Consider the following 24383-nt stretch of genomic DNA (forward strand, 5'->3'; position numbering starts at 1 on the left):
TTTTAAAATCTTCTAATTAAAATGTCTTCCTGATGTTAAGGAGCACGCACTTGGAAGACTAAAGAAGCTACAGAAAAAACAAAACAGCAAGTCAATAACTAAGACAGTGGTTACAGCTTGTTCAGCGCTAAACTATAGGTATCCATGGTGTAGGTAGTACTTAGTGATTAAACGCATGCTGACGTACAGGGCAGTTCATATACAAAATAATCTAAGAAGCAAAACGCTGGAACAGAACATGTCTTTTGAGTTTCAGGTTTACAAGTAGACAGTTCTGGTGGACAGGAACACAGAATGGATGTGGATTATTGCTCAATTTGAACATGTTCCATAATAGTTTTTATTTTAATGTGGTGCCTTATTTATGAATCGCCTCTGTGTGTATGTATGCACATTATATATATATATATATATATATATATATATATATATATATATATATATATATATATATATATATATATATATATTAAACCTGAGGAATGGGATACTTCAAAAGCATCTTTTGAAGGATACATTAAGAATTGCATGCATACTGTATCTAACTGCAGGCAAGATATGATGTGAAAAGCTGCTGTCAATGCAATCTCATTGCAGGCTACAAAATAGCAGAATGAAGTTGAAATGCCTCATTTAACACTAATAATTACAGTACAATCAAGCACTTTACAGATAGTGATTTTCCGTGCTTTCTGAAGTGTCATACTTCATTTGACGACTTGCAATTTAGAAAGATTCATTGTTATGATAATGTTTATAAAGGCAGCATGGGGTTTTGGCAACTAGCAATTTGCAAATGAGACTAGAAAATGGGGATAAGCAAGTGTATTTAATGGTTAACCAAATGAAAGGCTTAGGTGGCAAAAATGGTATGTTACATGGTACATAATATGCACAAACCCATCATCTGACAAAAAGGCTTTTGTAAATTAATTTTCTAGCTGTAAAGAAACATGTTAGTGGGTACCTACAAAAATGTAAAAAAAAAGTTTGATAAAAACAAAACAGTGGTGATCGGGATCAAAACATTTTGGTTGTGAACCTCATGACTGTAAAAGAAAAGCACCTTCTCATATTCTTTTGTATAGTAAAGGAAGCCATCATTTTTTAATATCGCTCACAACCCTTCAAAGCAAGTTATGTGGCTGTTGAATATGGCTGAAGGTTACAGCATTCAAGGAAATAATATTTAGGAAATAATGGTAACACATTTCAATACATTCTCTTTAAACAGATAATAAGGACCAAGCACACCTTGCCAAAGTGAGCTAGTTGAACTAATATGAGATCATGGAATCCATTGGTGTAATTGCATATGTTTAGTATCTGTTAGATTTACCGTCCAGGCTCGGCAAATAATCACGCACCTCTTAAGCGATACTTGTGGGAAAGATTTTGGGAGTGTGAAAACAAGAGAATTGGAAAGTTTAAATACACTGCTCCTGAATTGTAAAACTAGCCTTTGATTAATATAGTGGATCAGCGTTGAGCTGATAGGAATAGACAGGCAATAGCCAACATATGCAAACACACACTGGAAAGAACTAGCCTAGCAAAGACTGAAGCTGAACTGACAGTCTCGCTGCTTTTATAATAACAACCTGCAAATTCCACAGTGTCGTATTACAGCATTTGCTTTTATCAAAGGTAAAAGGCCTTGAACTTAGGTAGTGCAAACAGATTAGATGCATTCTGTAAATGAAATCCTGTGGGTTAGGGGTATATTGTGTTATAATTTTTGATTAAAAAGCAACCAGTCACTGCAATGGTCTGTAATCTGGAGCCAGGTTTTTAAACAGTGTCAGCATTATCTAATGAACAATGCATGAATCGTGTTGTTCTTCACATTGCAAAGGAAAACCCGCAGTACAAATTGTATAAAAAATAAATTCAATTTGGTCAGTCGCAAACTTCCAACCCACACACACACACACACACACACACACACACACATTACTAACACTGCATCGAAAAGCAAACAGCAGTGAAGATGGACGAAGCGATAACAAATCACATGAATGATTTATTCCAATTGGTGGTATTGTACAGTGACTGAACTTCTCACGATGATGAACCTTTACCAGGAATCTGTGTAAAGATGTTAAAATGTCACAAAACACCCATGAATGTATTGCTTTAATATCAAAATTGGTACATGGAGATGATTTAAAACAATAAAATGGTACACAATAACTATTCATGAAATGACCACAACATGCACAATATGATGTATACACATTAAAAAGGCATATAAAACTAACACTCACTGTATCATACTGCTAAAAAAAACTTATATTCTTACTTTGTGAACATTAAAGTAAATGAATGGCTATGAAGGACATGATTATGCCTTTTCACAGATGATGGGTTTCAATGACAAAAAACAAATTGCAAGAACTTTTAAAAAGTGGACATTAAAATATAACCCCATCCTCACCCCCCACCCTCCGTATATCCAATAGAATATTGTACACAATATAATATTATGAAAGCAAATGTATTAAAATGAAATGGAAGCTGTGCAACAATATCCACCTAACCCCACCCACTCACTCTAGTCCCTCATCTGTAGAAACAAATATTATTTTTAGTTGTGATGACCAAGAGTACTTAACTGCATGCCAGCACAAACATTACATACAAACAGGTCAATTGTGCCTTCCCTTGAGAACGAGCACAGACTACACACTTGCAAATGTAAGGGATGATGTTGCAACAATATTTGAATCTGTAAGATTTTAGACAGGACTGGAAATCCAAGATATATATTAGGAATGATTGAATATAAAAGAAAAGACATACAGTACTTGAGAGTTTGATAAAGACCAAGATTAAGATTTTAAAAACTTCAGGAGTTTAAAGACAATGCATTCAGCTTTATTGTTTTTGTCTTTACTCACCCTCTTAATAGGGATGGTTTACCTAAAACACAAAAAGCTAGGTTAACTTAATCAATACGATATGTTAATTATTCACGGATAAATAATGCCGCACTTGTGATCAATAACTCCTATTAATACAATTTAAAATATAACAACAAAAAGATGTGAACACTACTAGGATGATATACAATCGCATTCTTTAAACTGAAGTGCACTTAAGGAAGATATATTGTAGTTTTGCTGGATGATTCCAGAGTTTGTCAGTCCTCCTGTGCCAGATAAAAACTACTACAAAAAAATAATAATAATAAAAAAAAGAGGGATCCTAGCAGTTTTGTACTGGTGGTTTTTCCTTTACTGATAACACTTCAAGGGGAACTTCCTTTTTTGACTAACTGAATAAAACTATTTTCAGAAACCAACCCCAGCGGTAATCGGAATACCTGAGCATTGTGTTCTATAATAGCATCGACGACTGCAAAAGTAAAAATGCTGTGACAGTTGTGGAAGACTAGTCAAAATAGTTTTAAAAAACATTTCTGTCATCAAGGCAAACCGGTATGGTTACATAATACTTTCATTTTCCTTTAGTTAAAGTCAATAAAAACAAAGCTTACTGTAATTAGGAAGCAGGCCATTCCTACAGTCTCAGAACCCTATAAAGTACAGCATGCCAGTGTGAGGTGTATATAATGTGACTTTGGAAACACTCACTGCCATGTATTGTGTACAACTTGTCATGTACATCAGAAGAAAAAATACTTTTTGTACAGCATTGTGTTATTTAGTTTGGCTGTATATTCAACTTAAAACATTTAACTATGCTATCATATTATATGCACTTAGACCTGGATTGCATAAAGAATATAGATGTTTTATTATTTCAAGAAACATGAGTATCTATTGTGGCAGTAAAATGTATTTAAATTATTCAGGTCTTCATTAGCTCAATTTAATTATTAATTATTGCAATTACTCAGGAACTGCTCTTTAGTTTCTGTTGGAAATACACAGTGTGTATTTGACTGGCAACTAGAACTGAACGCACAGTGAAAACACCTTAACGTAGACCCTCCTCAAAAAATTAAAAACCCAATTTGAACAAATTGAATGCAAGTATCACTACTTTTATACAAAAGGAAATTATACAGATTCATGTAAAACCCTAACAGCGGACAAAATATGCACAACTCACAAGTCTTTTATAATCAATCATCGGCCACAATGATGACAGAGACTCAGGATTCAGCTACAGCAAGTAAAGGGGCTGTGGCTCTCTCGTGAAACTATATGTCCCTGTTAGTAATTAAATAAAACAAGCAACCGCATTTATTAAAATGTGTTACATGGACAGCCTTCATAAAACAATCCCACCCTCTTCAATGGTTTTTCTTTGGTCCACTTACAAAATGTCATTCATGAAGGAATTGCAAAAAACAGAATTCATGGTGATGGAAGAACAATCCTTTCCTGCTTCCCTGAATCATTAATTAACTGAAAGAAAACAAGAAAAATAAAAACAAAATGTAAAAACAAAACTCATGAAGGGAAATGGTAAAAAACAATGGAAAAATCTGGAGTGTGCAAAATGAACAGATATGAATTTAATGAAAATGGATTGGTCCAGAACTGCAGTGTGCATAACACACTGTTGCTTTTTTACACACTCACACAAAAAATGTATTAAAATACCAGTATATATAAAATATATTAGCGTAATATGTTCAAAGTATAATTTTTTTTAAAAAAAAGAGAAATATTTAAGGTGTTTGAAATTAAAATGAGTTTTCTATCCTTGGAATCTTGTTGCTCTTTGGTATTGTGGTGGTTCTCTGAAACCAGCCATCAAACAACAATGCATGAAGTCTCAGAAACATACAGTAGATGGCGACAAAACTCTTCGGACATGGCAGCGCTTAATAAAACCGCCATGGTATATCTATATTGCACGGTCTAAAATTCAAGCAACACACATCATCCAAAAGAAATATTTTGATTTCAAAACATTTGTAAGAAATAAAGACAGCAATTTTAAGAAGAGTGACACAATTTGAAATGGCTTAAAATATTTTAACTAGTGGCTTCTTGTTTTATTTAATTTATTGTATTTTTTCAGGTCTCTTCTGCCCAGTTTCCCTTTGCTTCATGTATTCTCTCATCAGTCTCTTTATTCCCTAATTGACTTCCCCATATTTGGCTCCTCTTCTCGTTTCTGTAACTTGCTACTTTAGAAAAATAACTTCAAAAAGAGGACTTTTCTACTTTGGGACAGTCTTATTTTGAATGCACCATACCATGCACTGACCCACGCATACTAAGAATCCTTCATTCAAGGTAAATCTATTCTAGGCAACAAAAAACACTTATTCTGGATACTTTCCAGATCACACTTTAGGACAGCCTGCATAACATTAAAAAAAAATCAATGCAGAAACAACCTTATGCTTTATCTGCAAGAAAACTGAAATAGACTTCTGTAAAGAACACTACAAAACCCAACCTTGTCTGCGCTGTTCCGTACAGTAAGAGCACCAAAAAACACACTGTGATTCAATACTTGAATCAGAATTTAAAAATAAAACAAACAAAAAGCTATTGTTCCATTACAAGGGAGATAACGGCATGCCACACGAAGTACCACTAAAAGCTGCTAACACTAAATATCTGACTAACCCTGGTGTGTTGAAGACAGGGAATAAGATGTGGTTAGTGCAGAGGAAAAGAAAGGAATGAAAATGTGAAATCTTACTTTTTCTTGTCTTTGTCTTTTTTCAGCGGCTGCTGCGATGCAGCCTGTAGAGACTGCGCCTGGAGTGTTTCTGCCGCCACCTTCCGTCTGTTGAAGGCATTCATCTCTTCCTCCAGGTCTCGCCTCTTCTCCTCCACCTTCCTCTTCTCCTCTTGGTGCATCCTCTTGAGCTGCTCAAACTTATCATGCAGCTGCGGGATGAGAAGTCAACAGTATGCCTTTAAATACCCAATACACCTCGCCGAAGGATAGGACTCAGCCCAATCTATCCAGTCAGCCTCTTCAATATAACAAGAGCCTTCACTTTTCTAGCTGGCCCTTCACACTAAGACTGTTGCCAATGGTGTCAGCTCCAGCTTTTGCTCAGTCAGTGGTTAATACAACAAAACAGAGACCCACTAGCCCATTTAATCCCCACTTCCGTATCTCAAAACCCCTCTTGATTAAATTGCCTTTATCAGCTAAATCTAGGGTCATACCCATAATGCAAAGTTCTAAGAAAACGACCCTTTTCACACAGCCCTCCCATGCACAAGGCATACTTTCTGTTGCACTCTCACCTCTCTCTCCTTTTCCTTCAGCTCGGCCTCCGTTTCTTTGACCTTGTTGACAAACATCTGCCTCATCTCCTCCTCCTTGTGCTGCAGATCTCCCATGAACTCCTTCCTCTTGGCCTCATACGTTTCCTGTAGACTGGATCAACACACCAAATCTTGAATATCCAGGGTTTGTGTTTTTAGAGCACTTTAGTATGTCCAAACAACTCTGAACATGTGTACCCTCCTTCCCCACTAAGGTGGAAGTAGTTACATAATTCAAATGGTAAATTTATTTACAAGCTATATCAGATTTCATTCTTAAAATTAATTTAATTTATTAGTATTAATAGCATCACTGAATATGCCTTGTATAATATTATAAATGAGAGAGAGAGAGAGAGAGAGAGAGGAGCGAGCATGTTTTTTTTAATATATGGCAATCGGCAGAGAGAGAGAGAGGCTGAAATATTTACCTGAATGGTTGACTGTCAGGATCTGTGTCTTTGAAGCCCATCTCCTCCAGTTTGCAGCGCCTGTACAACTCGTAGTGGCGAGCGTGCGTCTGTTCTCGGAGATCCTCCATATTGACCCGGATCAGCATCTCCCTCAGTTTCACGAAGTCACAGTGACTCTCGTTCTCCACTGTTTCAATCCAAAAAAAAAGTCCATGTTTTTACCATGCGAGTAAGATCACAGCACATCCAAAGCTGAACAGGTTGATGCTGGAGAAGTTAGCGGCCGGCTTACAAGGCAACCCAATTAGCCCAATGCCTTAAAACAGTCTTACCTTTAAACAAAAGATCAGGGACACTGGAGCACTTTCTAACTTTATGAATCAGTAAACTAAAGAGAAATACAAATTAGCCGACAGATGGCCTACTGCAGCTAATGGGTTTTCAAAAGGTCCCAGAACTGCCAGCAGCTTTGGTGGAATCTATGAGACATTTCCTGATCTAGAACTTAACAGGCAGGCATCCTGCTCTTTAGGAATAAACTCAACATTTGTTTGTTTGTTTGTTTGTTTGTTTGTTTTCCCCATCTCGTTCAAAGATAAGAAAATGACCCCTCAGTTCATTGTCTGACTCACTGCAGCGACTGGATTAGATCGCCATTGAAGCATCTGCTGCTCTACGAACCTGCCTCAGAGAACCAGAACCCCCCACTGTGCTGATCAACTGTATTTATTAATGCCTTTTCCTGCTCAAGTTATAAACGAGTTCAGACAACATGCAGCAATCAACCTATGAAAAGGGTATCTCAAAAGGTGACATTTCTAAACTGTAACATTCAGCAGTCCAGTAAGAAATGTGGTGCCCAGCTGTGATCTACTAAAGTCTCAGCCAAGTGATTAAACATAAAGTCTGGTTTCTATGAGGGCATACATGTTAAAAGTATATTTATTAAACAATATAATGCAGTATACACTGAAAGCATCTGGCTTTATTTGTTGACTGCTTAAGTAAGATGGTGCTGGACATTTTGGGTCTGGAGACATTCTGATTTTATGTTACTGTCAGAGAAGTGCCTCACTTGAAAGGTCTGCTTGTACATGTGCAAAAATGACTTGGTTGCAATGGCCTAAAAAAAGCCAACATCCCTAGGTCATTGCAGTCACTTGAGATTTAGTTGACTGTATTTTCTTAGTTAATGTCCTTTACTTTACTGCTTACATTAATTTATATTTTAAAATCATATCACGTATGCCCCTAATTCTTTAATGAACTGCTGTCCGAGTTACACTTACCCTGAACCACACCCCAAGGGTACTGTCTGGCTCGAACCAGTTTATTGCCCACTTTCACTTCTTCTGTGCTTCCAACAACAGCAAAGGGAAGATGGGCCTGAAATATTTCAGAAAACTGTTACAATTATAGGTTTAAAATTGCTTGTTACTGTAAACCTTCAACAAAAATTAGTAAACATTTCACTTCCGCATAAAGCTTGTTAAATCTGTAAAAGACACTGCTGTAGAGTCAAACAACTGATGAGCATATTTATTTTAATGCTTTAAGATTGAAACAATTAAAAAGCTGTGGTATAGCAGCATGCTAAAGCCCACTGAACAAACCAATTAAGTTTGATTTGGTTTATAACAAGGGGTTAAAATCACTGGGCTCAACAAGAATATGCATTGTAAAATGCCCTCCCTCTGAAACTGCACAGTTGTATAAATAGTAAATCTCTACTTACATTCATTGAAGCATTGATCTCTGTGACGGCCTCGTCATCAGTTGGAAACTGATAGATCTGAACTCCATTGCTAACAAGCTCACTCATTATCTTGATCTTAAACTTGTGCAGCTCGCTCTTAGAAATAGTATCTGCCTTAGCAATAATTGGGATGGGGGGGGGGGGGGGGGGGGGGGGGGGGGGGATATTTAGATAATCGTCACATCAGATCATCACATCAGACATCTTAAAACTAATTTGTCAGGATATCTTTATCAAGACAATGTTTACACTCAAAACAATTTTTAAGCAAAATATGGTAGTACGTATACTTTTCATAGCTTAGATCAGGGCTTTTTATTCCAACCGAGCTCTCAATTACTTAACTATACCCTAAATTTAACTAATAATTTGCTTAATTAGACCTTTTTTACTTGTTTTTAGCTCTTAAACAGTTGCAGTTCAAGTTAATTATCAAATGTGCTAACTTGAACTATGCAATTGTTCAAGAGCTGAAAACAAGCAAAAAGATCTAATTAAGCAAATTTTTGGTTCAATTAAGGGTCTAGTTAAGTAATTGAATTTGGTTGGAATGAAAACCAGCAGCCACAGGGGGTCTCCAGAACCAAGTTTGAGAAGCCCTGGCTTAGATTGACAAGAAAGTCATTTTATGTCCGATGATGTGGGCAAGACTCCAGTATTAGTGACAGGCAAAAAAAGCTGCTTCATTACTGCAAGTAAATGAACGCATCAGTTTGTTTGCCTTTGACAAGCCTGCCAACCAGGAAATCAGAGTATACAATTAAAAATCAAGCTGCTGCTGTTGCAGATGCATTCACAGTGTGAAGCAGTACCAGGCAGTAACACATTCTTATTCACAATGGCCAAGTCCCATTATTCGACTCACTTATTAATCCAATGCTGCTGCAGTTAAATTCTGAGCCCTCCTATTTAGGGAAAACATATTAACATACTTTGTATTTAGATTGGATTCCAATGGTAAAGGAAACAAGTCTGCAAACCATTCTAGACTACCTCTGCTGGTCTGATTATTCCAGAATACAGACCAATACCCAGCACCTCCATGCCCATACATTCTTAAGAGAAAATATTTTGTTACTTTTTGCTGCAACACAAAAGGCAATTTGGCTGTGCAGCACAACATAATACACATCAGACCCAGACCAGTTACTGATCGTCATTTACAATTTCACAACAAACTTCACTTACTGAAATGAGACACAGGCCTGGATTCAATAAAAATTATAGCAGCGCCATATCCATTATAAAGTACAGTCATGGCACTGCCATAAACCTTGATTGCATGAAAGCCGCAGAGTGAAAATCTAGAATGGAATCTATTTGACATTTTAGCATTCAGCCAGAACCTAACCCACAGAACTGTAGGTGTTGCAACTCAACTGATGTTGTGTAATTTGAGTACTTTGAGCAAACCTATCATTTACACATATATCTACCTACATTTTAGTCAGAACTAAAAAAAAACCTTGAAGAATTTAGAAAAGAGGACAGAATCATCTAGTTACAGCAGCTCCATAAACTCTGATTAAACTCAGGCCAGGGTGCAGTGGAACATTCCACAGCAATAGCCAGTGCCCGCTATACATTTGCTGAAAAAAATGTGCTCAATTTTCATACCTTGCTATCAAGCTTTTTCATGGTAACTAAGTCCAAGGATTTGAGGGAATGTCCTGTTGGAGCGATGAAGTAAAGGCAGATGTGAATTCTTGTGTCATGGCAGTTAAAGAGGGCACGCTTGATCTTCAATTCTTCTTGTAGGTAGTTTTCAAACTGTGTGTCAATGTAGTCGACTATGGGCTTGTAGCTGGTCGAAAGGCAAGGAGAAACATCATGAGAAATAAAAGCAGCTTCATTTTTACATGGCTTCAAACGCATGCACACAGAAAAGTTTTTATGAATTTTTATACCAATTGCCAGGGATGGAAAATAAAAAGTAACAGCTGGTACAATTAGCCACTGCCTAATGACCAATGTAACTTAACCTCAGCAATCAAATCTGCACAGTTTCATAAAATACACAGTAAATCACCAGATTCAACAATTCCAGGAATTTTAATTTTACATTCTCTATCTTAATGCCAACCATTTGGCAAATGAAACTGAAAAATATCAGATTCAAACTCCAAAAGCAAAACCAGGCAAAAAACTCACAGCTACAGCTACCCACAATCCTGTTTGGACATGTGATCCGACATCAAGCTACCCACAATACTGTTAGGACATGTGATCAGACACCAGGCTAGAAGCTGTAGATCACAGAAGTTAACTTCTGATGAATAGATACAGTAACTTGCTCTAAGGTAGCAGTGTTGCAGCCATGACTTACAACGTAACTAAATCAGCAAGCATTGGAGGACCCAGTTGTTTTCTATTTTATACTTGAGATGGTCACAAAGCATAGCCAGTTATATCTTGCTGTTTACTGTTATTCGGGTCCCAAGTACCTCAGTGGTTTGACACACATCTGATGTCTGCTCCTTTTATATAACCATAACCGAGTCACTGGTACAACATTGGCCATGTTTACCCACTTCATAATGAGGGCTTCTAAACAAGTAAAGTACAGTGTTGGGTAACAGACTGCACTATTTGATAGTGTACACTTCAGAGAGGGCTAGAAAAACAGAGCAAAAATAGATCAATGTCTTCTAATGGAACACCGGACTTAAGGGCAGTGGGGGGGGGGGGGGATTCAGATATATAAAACTGGTTTGGGTAGTATTGGTAACCAATAAATTTAAAAAATCTTCAGAGTTATTACATGATGCAGGGAGGAAACTGGTGTGCAGAAAACACTTCTGTATACGCGTTCCATAATTTCTGGACTTGTTCTGCCCCACCCCCATCCCACAAACAATGCAGAAGAAAAGGGCTTGTTCTTGTGAGTGGGATTCATTTTCCTTTCTCCTCGTTCTTTGCCACTCCTACTGCATTTCAATGGGAACAAGAACAATACCACTTTTGATGTTAGTAAATCTGCAGTACCCCTTGATACAGGCTCAGTTTTGAACCACAACTCAAAGTTTAAATGCCATGTTAAAACTACTGTTTTGATTGTCAAAGACAATTGAATTAAAGATTTCTGCAGCTAACTAGAGCTGCAGTTCTGTTCCTCTTGTTTACTGTATTTTACATAAAGTCAGATGAGTTCACATTGATTACTGCTCATTCTTAAGACCCACAGGGAATATTACTTTATACTAGGGATCTCACCAAGTTTAAATTTACTTTAAATCAATATGACAATTCACCTCAAGACAAATCTGTTGTCTTTCTAATTATACACCTTATATATATATATATATATATATATATATATATATACAATATATATATAATATAATTATATATATTAATATATATATAATATATTATACACATTACATATTAACCACCCCTCAATTAAATTAAGGAAAGCTATTGCATTAAAGGTCAGCAAAATGTTTGTGTCCAACTACAGAATTGAATAACTGTATTAAAAGCACTGCTTGAATAACATTTAAGAAAGATTAATCTAATGAGATTTCCTTAAATTCAATTAACCAAAAGTATTAGCCCGAGAAAGCCACGGTTCCATTCAAAACTATCAGCAGAACAAAGTGGTCAAGGGCTCTACCCGTTACATTTCCTCTTATGATATTTTCTTTCACTGTCCCATTTTAAAATTTAAAGCTCCTAAATACATACCTCTGCTCTTTGTTGATCTGATCTCCAAAGCCCACTGTGTCTACAATGGTCAGCTTCAAGTGGACGTTGCTCTCCTGCAAATCGTACGTCCTCGGGCGAAGGTACACCCCGTTTTGATAATGGCTGGCTTCTTCATTTTCAAATGTTGTGTTAAAAAGGGTGTTCATTAACGTGGACTTGCCGACACCAGTTTCACCTGAGCAACAAAAAAGGAGATGCATGGTCAAGCTGGGAATTACATTACACCTGTATGCTGCCGCTGAACTACAACTGCCTCCAGAGTTAAAAAGACTCTGAAGTACACTAGGCTAGAGAGGAGAGCAAGACTTTAAAAGGGTCCTTATGATCTCTTGTAATTTGTAAATGTAGGCTTTGCTTTTATTATGGCTCGGATTATATTTATAGGCCACACTCTACTAATGCTTGAGAAGCAAGAGACGTTTACAGTAATACTAATGTAAGAGCATAAACTTAACACTAAAATGAAAACCTATCATCTCAAACCTATAGATACAGTGGACCTCACAACACTACAGAGTCCAATTATTTTATAGAAAGCTTATCTTCTTAAAAAAAAAAAAAAAAAACACCCACACACCATCATCATAACATTAAAACTTTACAGGTAAATTTGTCACAGCTATTCCCAATACTTTAGCAAGTGTTCGGTACTCACCTACACAGAGTATATTGAAACAGAAACCCTGTGATACTGATTTACTGACCAGCTGGTCAGGAAGACTGTCAAACCCAACATGGCCACCAAGACTGAGATTCCGCTTTTCTTCATTCTGTTGAGAAAAACAAAACAATTTCGATTTGCATACATTTTCACACACTCTGTAGGGGTCTTTAGAGACTTCATGTTGTTTCGATTCACCACATTCCACGCATTGTGCCGATTACAGCAGAGCACAGGAATCAGCCTGCAATCACACTGTCATACTGGCACAACTGAAATGCATAACTCATTTAACTCAGACAGGCTATTCTGTTAAAAAAAGGAAAACCAGAAGCCCATTTTATAAAAAAAAAAAAAACTAATCTTTGCACAGTGAGAGATAGTGTACAGGGGCTTGAAATTGCAGGAGACAAACAAAAAAAGCAACTCTAAGCACCCCATGCAGAACTCATTATGAATTTCATTCTCACTCTGTATACTTGCTGAAATCTCTTTGTGGCCCCATAAACATGAAGAACAGCATTTCAGTCTGTTTTCATTAAAACATGAAAGACTGCACTACATCTTCTATCAAGCCATGTTTCCCCACTCCATTTTAATGATACACAGAGTGTATGAAACAGTTTACATTCTTCGTGGCTGATGTAATGCTTTGGGCCTTAAACTCACCCAGTGCCTTAGCCGCTACTGGACCCATCAGAGTTCATTCTTCAAGAATATTCAAGATCTTTTTAATTAATCGTTTTAAAAACAATGTGCACAAACATTGGAAATAAAAAGGTATTGCAAGGAGCTTAAAATATTCATTGACAAACATTTTGACTTGAAGACATTATTAACAACAACAACAATAATAACAATAATAATAATAATAATAATAATAATAATAATAATAATAACTACAAATACCACTATTAAGCGTTTTAAAGTTATGGATGAAATACAGTCAGTATCAGTTTTTAATGAATGACTGGAAGTTTGAAAAACCAATAGTATTTTAGAGCAGGCAGATTTACAGGTATATTAAATACAAAACAAGCCAACCATTGCATGACCTGGACTAATTCGCAGGTACCGTATGTTGCATGGCCTAACACTGGCCAGGACACTTAATCACAGGTGTACCTATCCTAGCAATACAGCAACAGAATGAATTGCCACAGACATGTCATGAACACAAGGTTTGCGCTGGGATTATAATGGAAAACATTATGAACCTTGTGTGGGAAAACTGCTTGACAGAACTCTAGACCTATAAATAAAGGCATTATCATGAAAATTGAATTTCTTGTATCATGCCAACAGTCTGGGAGCCTGGAGGATCTGCTTTGGTTTAGCAATCAAAAGAAATCCAAGAAAGATATTCCGTTGTGTTGCTCTAAATGAATGCATTTAACCTGTCATTCCACCTTCCCATTTCACACTTTTTACACTAGGCGTGGCAATGTGTGTGATGAATACGGGAAAGATCTGGGCATGATTTCATAAAGCTCAGGGGACCTCTCTGCCCCATCTGCCGACAAGAAGGGTGTGGCGCACAATAGAGCTCATATAGGGGACTGATTAGGGGCTGAAGAGGACTAGCAATGCTTGTCTTCAGAACCACAATGATAGAATAATTGCACTTGACAGACCTCCAGCACAACAATGCAGTACAACAAGACTGCTAATTTCTCAAGCATAAATTGCACCCTACAATTAATCGCTTAAATAATAGTCTGTCACTTGCACAGTGAGGGAGTGCGTTAGCAACACAGCCTCTGGCTTGCTGTCTCAAATGCCTTCCGATATCCTGTTGTGCTTTTTCGTTTGAAATATCTCTGGCTATACCTCTGTCTATGCGCAGTAGCAAGAATAAACGGTGGTCAATGAGAATACTTCCACATAACCTTTGTCGCCTCCAGGGGCGCTCTCAAGTTGACTCGGTAGACCGTGTTTTTTTGTATATCATTTGTTCGGGATCCAAGAAAATCTACCCACCCCTCACAATACTGTGGCTTAGTGAGTATGTCTGTTGTACTATTACAGTGAATATTAATTGAAATTATACAGAAACTATAAAAACTAACCTTACCTATGGCAACAAGAGGTAGTCCAATATGAGTGCTAATCAGGGTCAGAGAATTATACACACTGTGGTTTGCATGGGATACAAATAAAAAAGGTGATCCGCAAGAGAAGAATTGACAATATAGGAGGCAGCAGGTATGGCACACACATGCATACAAGTTTGCCTGTTACCACCTGATTCAATATCCAAATGTATCTATATTCTGTGCGTCTACCACATCAACTCCTGCCTAGAATGGACTTCATGTCAAAAACAATTAAGTAATGCAGCACTCTTCTTGATCTTAATCTCATGAGACGCAAGGGTCACTCTGGGATGAGATAACCCAATTCCAGAGGAATGAAAAGCCTGGCCCTCTAATCTCGCTCCCAGTACACAGCTAGCCTCTGCCGCTTGGGAAGAGAGCTGCTCCACTCCAGTACAAACCACTGGCACCAAACATAAAGACCTTCCCCAGTCTAGCTCAGAAGGGCAGGGATCCAGTAAGCAATCAATTATTTAAAGTGTACTAAAGTGTTTACTCCAGTCTTTAAAAATGTTTTGGTTAATGCCTTCATCAGTGCTCCAAAATGTTCACTGCTTGACACACTGAGTTACTTCTCAGAACTGACTACTAGGTTTTTTGCAAGGCAAAGGCACTGGCATGAGAGACACATGGATTCCTAGTTCAGGGATGGAAATAAGACTCCCACTGCACAGCAGTTTTGCCCATTCCAGGTTTTAATATGAGCTTGATTAGCCGCAATGCATAAGTAACAAGATCAGGTGTCACACCAAGAGTGGCTAAAACTGTTACGCAATGAGAGTCTTACTTCCATCCCTGCTAGCACCTACTGCATTTCATTGCCTACCTAGTCATCCTTGGGATTTGAGGAGACTGGTGAAGCAAGTTTCTTTTCACAGTTTGGTCACACATAGACATTGCAGAGCACTCATTTGCATCGCTGACTTGTGTGAATGCACCATGTAATTGTTGCTCCAACTACAATCAGCCAACAACGGCAAAAAAGTCATAGCTGGGGCTGAAGGAACAGGTTTCCTGGCTGGTGTTCCCTGTTCATGCCCCAGCTATTGCTCAAGTCATTTACACACACCTTGGGCACATTTCTTTGTGATGACAATACACTGTATAGTACTATTACCTATGAATGTAACAGTACAAGCGATTTCTAATCAACACCAATGAACAAATAGCATTTTATTTGGGCATATAATGTATGCTGGAAATGCTCACTCATATTAGGGTTATTGGAATTAATATGAGAAACTTGAGGCTTGAAAATTCCAATGCATTATTTACTGGTACAGCATCTCCATGCAACTTACTGTGCACGTCTACAGCGTAAATCATTTTAAATAGTTGCACCTTCAGAACAATTGTTAGTATCCTGCTGGGAATGAATATAGTCTGTGTCAAGCTACCATACCTACATGCATCTACAGCACAGCTTATGACACTTGCTAAGGGTTTCAGAACAAGTTATTCAGGTATCTGTGGGTATACGGTGACATTTGTTCTGTTTATCCACCCGGTTGTCTATCACACATACATGTTTACATAACTCCAAATAACCAACTGGATTAAACATGCAAAGCCATGCTCTAACACAAGTTACTGAAAGTATCAGGACATAGGCGATTTGGGGATCATCCGTCCATCTGTCTTTCTGTCTGTCTGTACATCAAAGTGACAAGCGTATACGTATAGGGGTCATACCTATTTCCGTTTTTCATTATGAGGATTTCTCTGATTTTATTATTTACAGCCCTGGGTTCAAAACAAGAATCACGCTCAGGTCCTCAGTTAAAATAACCCTATGGCTAAACAATTAGCTACTGTCAATCCACACCCAGGAGGGGTCTCTGCTAAGTGCATGCACAGTAAATCACTTCAACTTATTTCTTAGGAATTGGGTATCTGGGACTCTAGAGGTTTCAGCGTGACTTCCACAACAAAAATGTAGGGCAGCTCAAGGCAAAAATCACACACTTGCCAAACCTGAGCTAATTCAGCATTAGCATAAAGTTATGACCAATTTTCTACAGTGTCCAGAACTCAAGTGATAAACCACATGTTTACAATACTGTATTCAACCATATAGTGATAAGCACAGCAATATGAATTAACTGACAGCAAAGCCGATAGAGATGTGCAATATTTTTTCCACAGTGCCCTACTTGTTTTACTATGAATTTACAGCCATCACAAAAAAAAAAAACAGTCACCAGTTTCAATTGAAGCTTTTGAACCCCAATATGATCAAATGTTATTTACTGTACTGCAAAATATATTTTGGTTCTCACTCAGGCAGTGGTGTCCTGATGTAAAAAAGCTGTTCACTTATTTGTTAATCCCCCTACTAATTTTTACAATCTATCCATTCATCAAACCCCACTACGGCTAAAGTGAAAGCATGCACTATTGTATTCATTTCTGCATAGATCTGCTTAATAATCACCAAGTTTGAATATCTAAAATCAGCTGTAAGACTTAAACTAAGTTTAATTTTTGTTTGTTTTTTTACAATCCATTTCACACATTAGTTATATATATATATATATATATATATATATATATATATATATATATATATATATATATAGATATCTATATATAGACACACACACACAACACTAACTATTGCAATTGATAGATTACGCTACAGTAAAGTTGTAAAGTGAAAACACTGCTTTTCATGCATGATCAATTATGCAAAAGTAGGAGTGCCACCTAGTCATCGCTGGTAATAGAATGGTAAAATAAAATATATTGTATATTGGCGCCATGTCTACTATTATACAGTTAAAGTGATTGTAGAATATACATCCACAGTACAGTGTACACGTTACAGACCTGCTGTACATTTAAGAACACAGCTAAAAACCTGAACTGCAATTCAAACTTGAGTAGCGCATTATCTATACATTATTATTATTCATTTATTTACCTTTTGGCCAATCAAATCGATATATTTATTTACACTGCTGATTAAAAAAAAAGATACCCCATCTCAAATATAAACCGACATAGGAACCGTGAGAAATGTGGTTTTACCCCTAAAAGATACATACAGAATTAACTTACGCTACAATATTTATATTATATCCACAAAGTATAACATACATAGTACTGGTATTGAACAATGCGTTGATTTATACAGTAAATTCTAAACTGCACATACCCTAACATTTTTAATACCATCCTAGCGTCTCACCCATGAGGTCTGTAGCCGTAGTATGGACTCGCAGTGCTATGCAGACGCAGGACATGTCCGTAAATATGGCACAATGTGTTTAGTAAGTGTTTGCTCATCCTGGGACCATTCTGAAATAGCCCCCCGAAAACAAAACCAAAGCCCCGGCCAGTAACACATCAACATCACCATGAACCAAAAACCGAGCGAAGCAACTAAACCACTGCTAGTAACGTACAACATGAAAACGCAATTATTTTAAAAAGAAAAAAAGGATTTCTCCCAGCCAATGCGTACAAAACGCAGGTATACTTACTAAAGACTTGTCTATATCGCTGGCAGCCATAGTTCCTGTGTGTGAATATTGAATAATCTGCTTGAAGACAACCTCCCGTCTTTCTCTCTATGGAATGATACAGTGTAACCGCTCAATGGATCCAATATGGCTACTTCCTGGAAACTCCCACTTTGCTCAGGAATAGCAGCCCTGTTCATACTAACCTGGGTACGAGAATATTGTTGTGCTAGATCTGTAAAATCATATTTCGATATCGTTCCAACAGGTTTCGCGTTATAGGAGGAAAAAAGCGTAACAAAAATGTGACGGGCGTTTGACTCTTTCATGCAATAACGAGTAATAAAAGTAATACAAATCCCAAGGGATTTGGCATCCAAGCGACAGAGGTCCTGGGATTTGTAGTTTCGTGACGTGAGACGTTTCTTGAATGGCAGTTTGGGATTAGGAAATAAATCCTGAATCCAATCCATTATAGAATGTAGTTATTGAACTAAAAAAAAAAAAAAAAAAGTATGACCTGAAACAATTTTTAATTCAGAATTTTTGTAATTATTCTAAGAACAGTACTATTCTAGCATCACGCCTCAATAATCATTTTAGGTTCAGTCGACTCATTAAAGAATATGTAAGGTAATAGGCGCATTTTTACCATCTAAATGAAAATGAAATTCAAAAAATACGAATTTTCATGTTAACATTTTAACATACCTAAAGCCCATTTATTCCTCGCTATACTATGCACGTAATTTATTTAATATGTGCTCCTTAATGCGAATTGAACAATAACTTTTTGAGCCTGGCGTTTAAACTACACTTACCAGAAGACATTGTGTTTGTCTCCTAATCCTCTCTTCACCCGCCTACTCAATGTACAATTCGCATAAATTATTCCTAGCTGGGTGGAAAGTAGAGCAGGTAGAATAGAGACACAAACTAGCACCAGAGATTGACCGAAACTTTGGTATCGGCGGAGTTCTTTAATACACTGATACTTCCATAGAAAACTATCCTTACACAGGTGGGCAGGATGGGTTTGACGCAAGAGTCAGTTCTAGCATTCTTGCTGAATGAAGGTGGTCGAGTGAAAAACTCCGAGCTGCTTAACAGTTTTAAAAGTCTGTTCAATGTTGGTAATCCTGAAGAAAGAAAGCAAAACCGGGAGTTGTTCAAGAGGTTTGTGAACAATGTTGCCGTGGTGAAAGACGAAGAGGGGGTAAAATACGTTGTCCTCAGGAAAAAATACCTGCCTTTTGTGAAGGTTGTTTTGGAAGTACCTGCACAAGACTCCGACCTGGGTGGGAGTTCAGAGCGCTTAAGCAACTTGTCATCTGATATAGGTGGCGACCAAAGCCGTGAAGGTGAAGCAGGTAAGATCTTTGGTTCTGACCTTCGTAACAATAACCTGGCTGCTTTTCCGAACGCTCCTGACAGTCTGTTAGGCGAGAAATCAATCGACAATGCTTTCAATGCAAACACGCCGGCGACATTAATATGGAGAAGCCAGGATCTGTCAGATACCGAGAGTACAGGCGTTATTGATGTTGAACAAGGGAAACCACTGCGCACCACACAAGAGGTGTTAATAAAAGAGGCTGTAGAATCCAAAGACCCTAATCTTCCTGGAGACATGAAGCTCTTAGTTGACAAAAAGGGCAACGCTTCCATTTTTGCTATTGTGGCACTGCCTGATGTCCCAACCTCTCAGTCTCAACCAAGCCATACCTGTGATAATAGAGTTGAATCAATGCTATTAAAGTACAACCAAGATGGGGCATATAGTAAAGGAGCCACAACGCAAGGTGCCCAAAGGACTGCTCAGAAGCCCTACATGCTCCCTTTGAGATGCCCTCCGCCTGAGCTGGATTTTAAAACACAAGTGGAAGAGCAGGTAGTTTTAAGACCGAAAGAAGACAAGGTGAAGGCCCTTGTAAAGCTCCAAGCAGAGAGTGATGCTTACAAATCTCCCCGAATGAAAAGAAGACAGATTGAGGAAGCAACCACTGCTAGCTCTCCTCATTTGAAAAGGCTATCCAAGAATTTGAAAGGTGAGGAAGCCAGGTACTCCGACATGGTCCCTCTGGACACTGTAGAGCATGAGTGGCTGGTGAAAGCTGCAGCAGGACATTGGAACCAGCTTTATGGGCTTCTTCTAAGGGACACGAACTTGGCTGAAAAGAAGGACTTCATGTCTGGGTTCACAGCTCTCCACTGGGCAGCCAAAAGTGGAAATATTGACATGGTGAGTAAAATCATTGACATCTCCAACAGAGGGAATACCAAGTTGGACATAAACTCCAAAACATATGGGGGCTACACACCATTGCATATTGCTGCTTTACATGGCCACGAAGATGTCCTTTCCATGCTAGTCTTGGACTATCATGCAAAAAGCAACATAAGGGACTACAGTGGTAAGAAGCCGTACCATTATTTAAGTAAAGGGGCATCATTTGAGGTGAGGCAGCTCCTGGGAGACCCGCAGACACTCCAGCAGCAAAGTGCCCCCTTAAAGAAACCCACAAAGGTGTCTCATTCCATTCTGGGCTCCACTAACTCGTTCCTGGGAGTTATCAGTGAAGACGGCCACATCCCTGAGCTTCCTAAAGGCTTCAAGCCATCCTCTTTAAGTAAGCTGTTCATTCCCCCCACAGTGTCCAAAAAGAAAAGCAAGTACAGGTCAGGCTTCGCTTCTGTAAGCGAAGACCACGAGGATGAGAAAGAGGACATTGTCAAACGCAGACCCATTTCTGAGTTCTTTCTCTGAGTTTAGGGTTAAGGAAGGCAGCTTCTTAATTGCTGAATTCTTAATGAGGGATTTTATATGGGTAACAGGCTGTAGTTACATTATCGAATCAGGTCACCTGCAGTCCATTAGTGGGATGAAACTGGAGATATCATGTGTTTTATGTGTAGTCTTAAAGTTTTTTTTTAGTTTTTTTTTATAGCATTTAACGTTAGAAAGCGCAGCATCTATGTTAATATTGTTTTATCATGAACTGAATGGCTAGTAATTGTTTTTTCTACCTACTAGACTGTTAAAGTCCAGTCTTTAACTCTGTTGATGAGGTTTTTGGTCCAAGACCAGCAGGTTGTGGATTTGACTGCATTCCACAGGTTTTTGATTTTTAAACTATCCCCAGTGTAGAATTTGCTTTTTTTTTTTTTTTTTTTTTTTTTAAATAAACATACAATTGTTATTCTTACAAAACTATGAATAGCTATTAGTTGAATTTAAGCACCCTGAAGTTCTGTTTCTTACTATGTAAAATGGCGATACGGTTGTGGGGAAAATGCACATGTAAATCTTGGGTGTTCTAGTTGTCTTTATTTTGTATATTCAATGTTTCTAGTGTTGATGTTATCTGGATTCTCGGCTGGGCTTGTCACAGTGGTTAGATGAATGCTGTGTGTAATATGTTTACATTTAACAGTGACAAGGAGCTTTTCATAGGCATTCTGAGATTTTATGTATAAGATAAATTAGAAAGATTTGTTTTATTGTTCAGGTTCAAAGTTGAACTTTTACAGGGCAGAACGATGCAAATGCTGTACAGCAGTCTGCCTCTTTTTAGGACAATGGAAACTTTTTGTTTTGAAGCACACATTTGCTGCATTGCTTATTTGCAGATGAGGATTGTCAGTTACTGAAACTTTTCGGAGTCAGCTTTTAAATGCTGCTTTCCAAACAAAAACGCTTGAATCGTTTTTTTTTTTTTTGGGGGGGGGGGTTGTTTATTTTTTAAATGCTTTTAGTGGTACAGCTGCTTGTGAGTTGCACATCTGTGAGACTGTAACCCTTATGTAGTGCCTTATAGAGAATGTGATTAATAAACTGCTCAATAGTGGAAACTATTTTTATTAGCATGTTGGTGATATAATAGTTCTTTATTAGGCTGGGCACTCAAACTTTATTGTCTGATTTTTGCATGGATATGTAACACTGGAAATAATAATGTTTGGGGATTGGGTTGTGGCTAACACTTATTATTTGTATATGAAAATGGAGCCAAGTGAAATAGATCTGAATCTCTGTATACCTCCTAGAATCAATAATAAAAATGTATATACATAGCATGACTCTAGTCTTCTTGTTTCAACACACATTGCATTATACACAGTTTTTTTTTTTACTTCCAAGTGCCTGATTGCTGCTGAGTATATATGTTGTGATTTAGATTATACCGTGACTTACTGTTATAGTTAACATGCTTTGACACATCTGACACATTCCACACATTCCAATTTTAAGCCTTTAGACCCTTACAATAAAAAAAAAACAATCTGTGAATCACATCTTTATGGTAATAACTAATCTTCTTTATTTATTTATTATTTTATTATTTTTTAACCATTCCCTACCCCTAGCGTCATATTTGCTTTCATATTTGTTGTACATTTTCTTAAGTATCTCTGCAGGTTCACTGCTGTGCAGATGCACTCTCCTCTATTTGTTTTGTGAGTGTTTTCTGTCCCCTCTGAAACTCTCATTTTATAGAGAGATTTTCCATTTACTGAATTGGAGTTGCCACAGTTGCAGGGGGCGCACAAATTTAAATGAAATTCCCCAAGTGGTCTTTTCTGAATCCATTTTAGTTTGTATCTTTTCCAGCAGTTGTAAAGGGATATTGGTACAGAATGTACAGTAAGACAGGCATATAATGATTAATAAGGAAGCAACAATAGAGAACATACATTATAGGACATTTAAACAGGTAAAAAATGAATACTAGGAAAATGTATAATGATCCCTTTCACCTTTTCTAAAACATCTTCATTAGCCTTGCTAAATCAGACTATTCACATTATTTATTGATTTATTAGCATAGTGTTCCAATGTTGTCTAATTACAATTGTATGCAAAAGTTTGGGCATCCCTGAAAAAAATGTATGTTACAATGAATCTTTCAGTGAACAGAAGTTGACCTGACCTCTACATGGTACAAAGTTAAACATGACACCTTAATGCAAATTGTAATACAGGATTACTATTTATTTGCATTTATTACAGATTCAAAATAATAAACAAAAGTGTACATGGCGCATGCAAAAGTTTGGGCACCCTTTTGGACCATTCTTAGTTACTTCTTAAAAAGATGATTACTAAGACCCAGAAAGAAGGATTCACTCATTAGGGATTCTATTAGTCAGGTGAAGTCAATTCAAGTGTTGAACTATTACTCTGAAGTAACTTCATACATTCTAATCTGTCAGACTGTGATGGTTGTTCTGCCTGGTTTCAACAACCATGGGCTCCTCTAAGCAGATGTCTGAGGACTTGAAAATGAAGATAATTGACTTTTACAAAACAGGAGAAGGCTATAAAAAAAACTCTAAACACTTCCAGCTAGCAATTTCAACTGTCAGAAACATTGTCAAGAAATTTAAATGTAACGTTTAAAGTCAAGGCAATATCTGGAAGACCAAGAAAAATATCACATAGACTTGCCCAAAAACTGGTCACATCTGAACAGCAGAACCCACAGGTCACTGCAAAGGACCTTCAGAACAATTTAGCTGACATTGGAGTAGTTGTTCACAGGTCCACAGTACAGCATACCTTACACCCACAAGGATCTGCATCGGATAGTTGTCAGAAGGAAGCCATTTCTACAACCTCATCACAAAAGTCAGCGTCTAAAGTATGCAAAAGAAAACCTTGACAAGCCTGAAGCTTTTTGGAACAATGTGCTTTGGACTGATGAAATGAAAATTGAACTGTTTGGCCACAATCTAAGAAGGTACGTTTGGAGGAAAAAGGGTGACGCATTTCAAGAAAAGAATACCTTGCCAACTGTTAAGCAAGGGGGTGGCTCTATTATGCTTGTGTGGGTTGTGTGGCAGCCAGTGGAACCGGAAATATTGTGTGGGTGGAAGAAAGAATGGATTCAACTAAATATCAAAAAATCCTAGAAAGTAATGTCCAAAAGTCAGTCAGGACACTGAAGCTGAAAAGAGGTTGGATATTTCAGCAAGACAATGATCCAAAACATACATCAAAATAAACATGAAATATTTACAAGAAAGGAGAAGAAAGGTTTTGGAATGGCTGTCACTGTCCCCAGACTTGAAT

At 37.5% G+C, this 24383-nt stretch overlaps 2 protein-coding genes across 4 annotated transcripts; one reads left to right on the forward strand and one right to left on the reverse strand.

Moving 5' to 3' along the window:
• Positions 1-5: 5 nt before the first annotated feature.
• Positions 6-18684, reverse strand: LOC121324246 (septin-8-A). Of its 3 annotated transcripts, none has more exons than XM_041265917.1 (11): positions 18517-18684; positions 12745-12859; positions 12069-12264; positions 9997-10185; positions 9933-9938; positions 8361-8514; positions 7915-8011; positions 6644-6812; positions 6192-6324; positions 5632-5822; positions 6-67 (listed from the first exon to the last, which is right to left on the reverse strand). In XM_041265917.1, exons 1-11 carry the CDS (start codon positions 18637-18639, stop codon positions 13-15), a joined length of 1428 nt encoding a protein of 475 aa, XP_041121851.1. In that variant the 5' UTR covers positions 18640-18684; the 3' UTR covers positions 6-12. The 3 variants fall into 3 exon arrangements, with proteins under 3 accessions (XP_041121851.1, XP_041121853.1, XP_041121854.1); XM_041265919.1 differs by having other exon boundaries at positions 6-4376; positions 18517-18682; XM_041265920.1 differs by having other exon boundaries at positions 18332-18600.
• Positions 18685-19168: 484 nt separating this feature from the next.
• sowahab (sosondowah ankyrin repeat domain family member Ab) lies at positions 19169-22382 on the forward strand. Its single transcript, XM_041265082.1, has one exon. It carries the CDS (start codon positions 19341-19343, stop codon positions 21075-21077), a length of 1737 nt encoding a protein of 578 aa, XP_041121016.1. The 5' UTR covers positions 19169-19340; the 3' UTR covers positions 21078-22382.
• Positions 22383-24383: the final 2001 nt, after the last annotated feature.

Source organism: Polyodon spathula, chromosome 12 (assembly GCF_017654505.1).
Source record: "Polyodon spathula isolate WHYD16114869_AA chromosome 12, ASM1765450v1, whole genome shotgun sequence".
In the NCBI taxonomy this organism is placed as follows: domain Eukaryota; kingdom Metazoa; phylum Chordata; class Actinopteri; order Acipenseriformes; family Polyodontidae; genus Polyodon; species Polyodon spathula.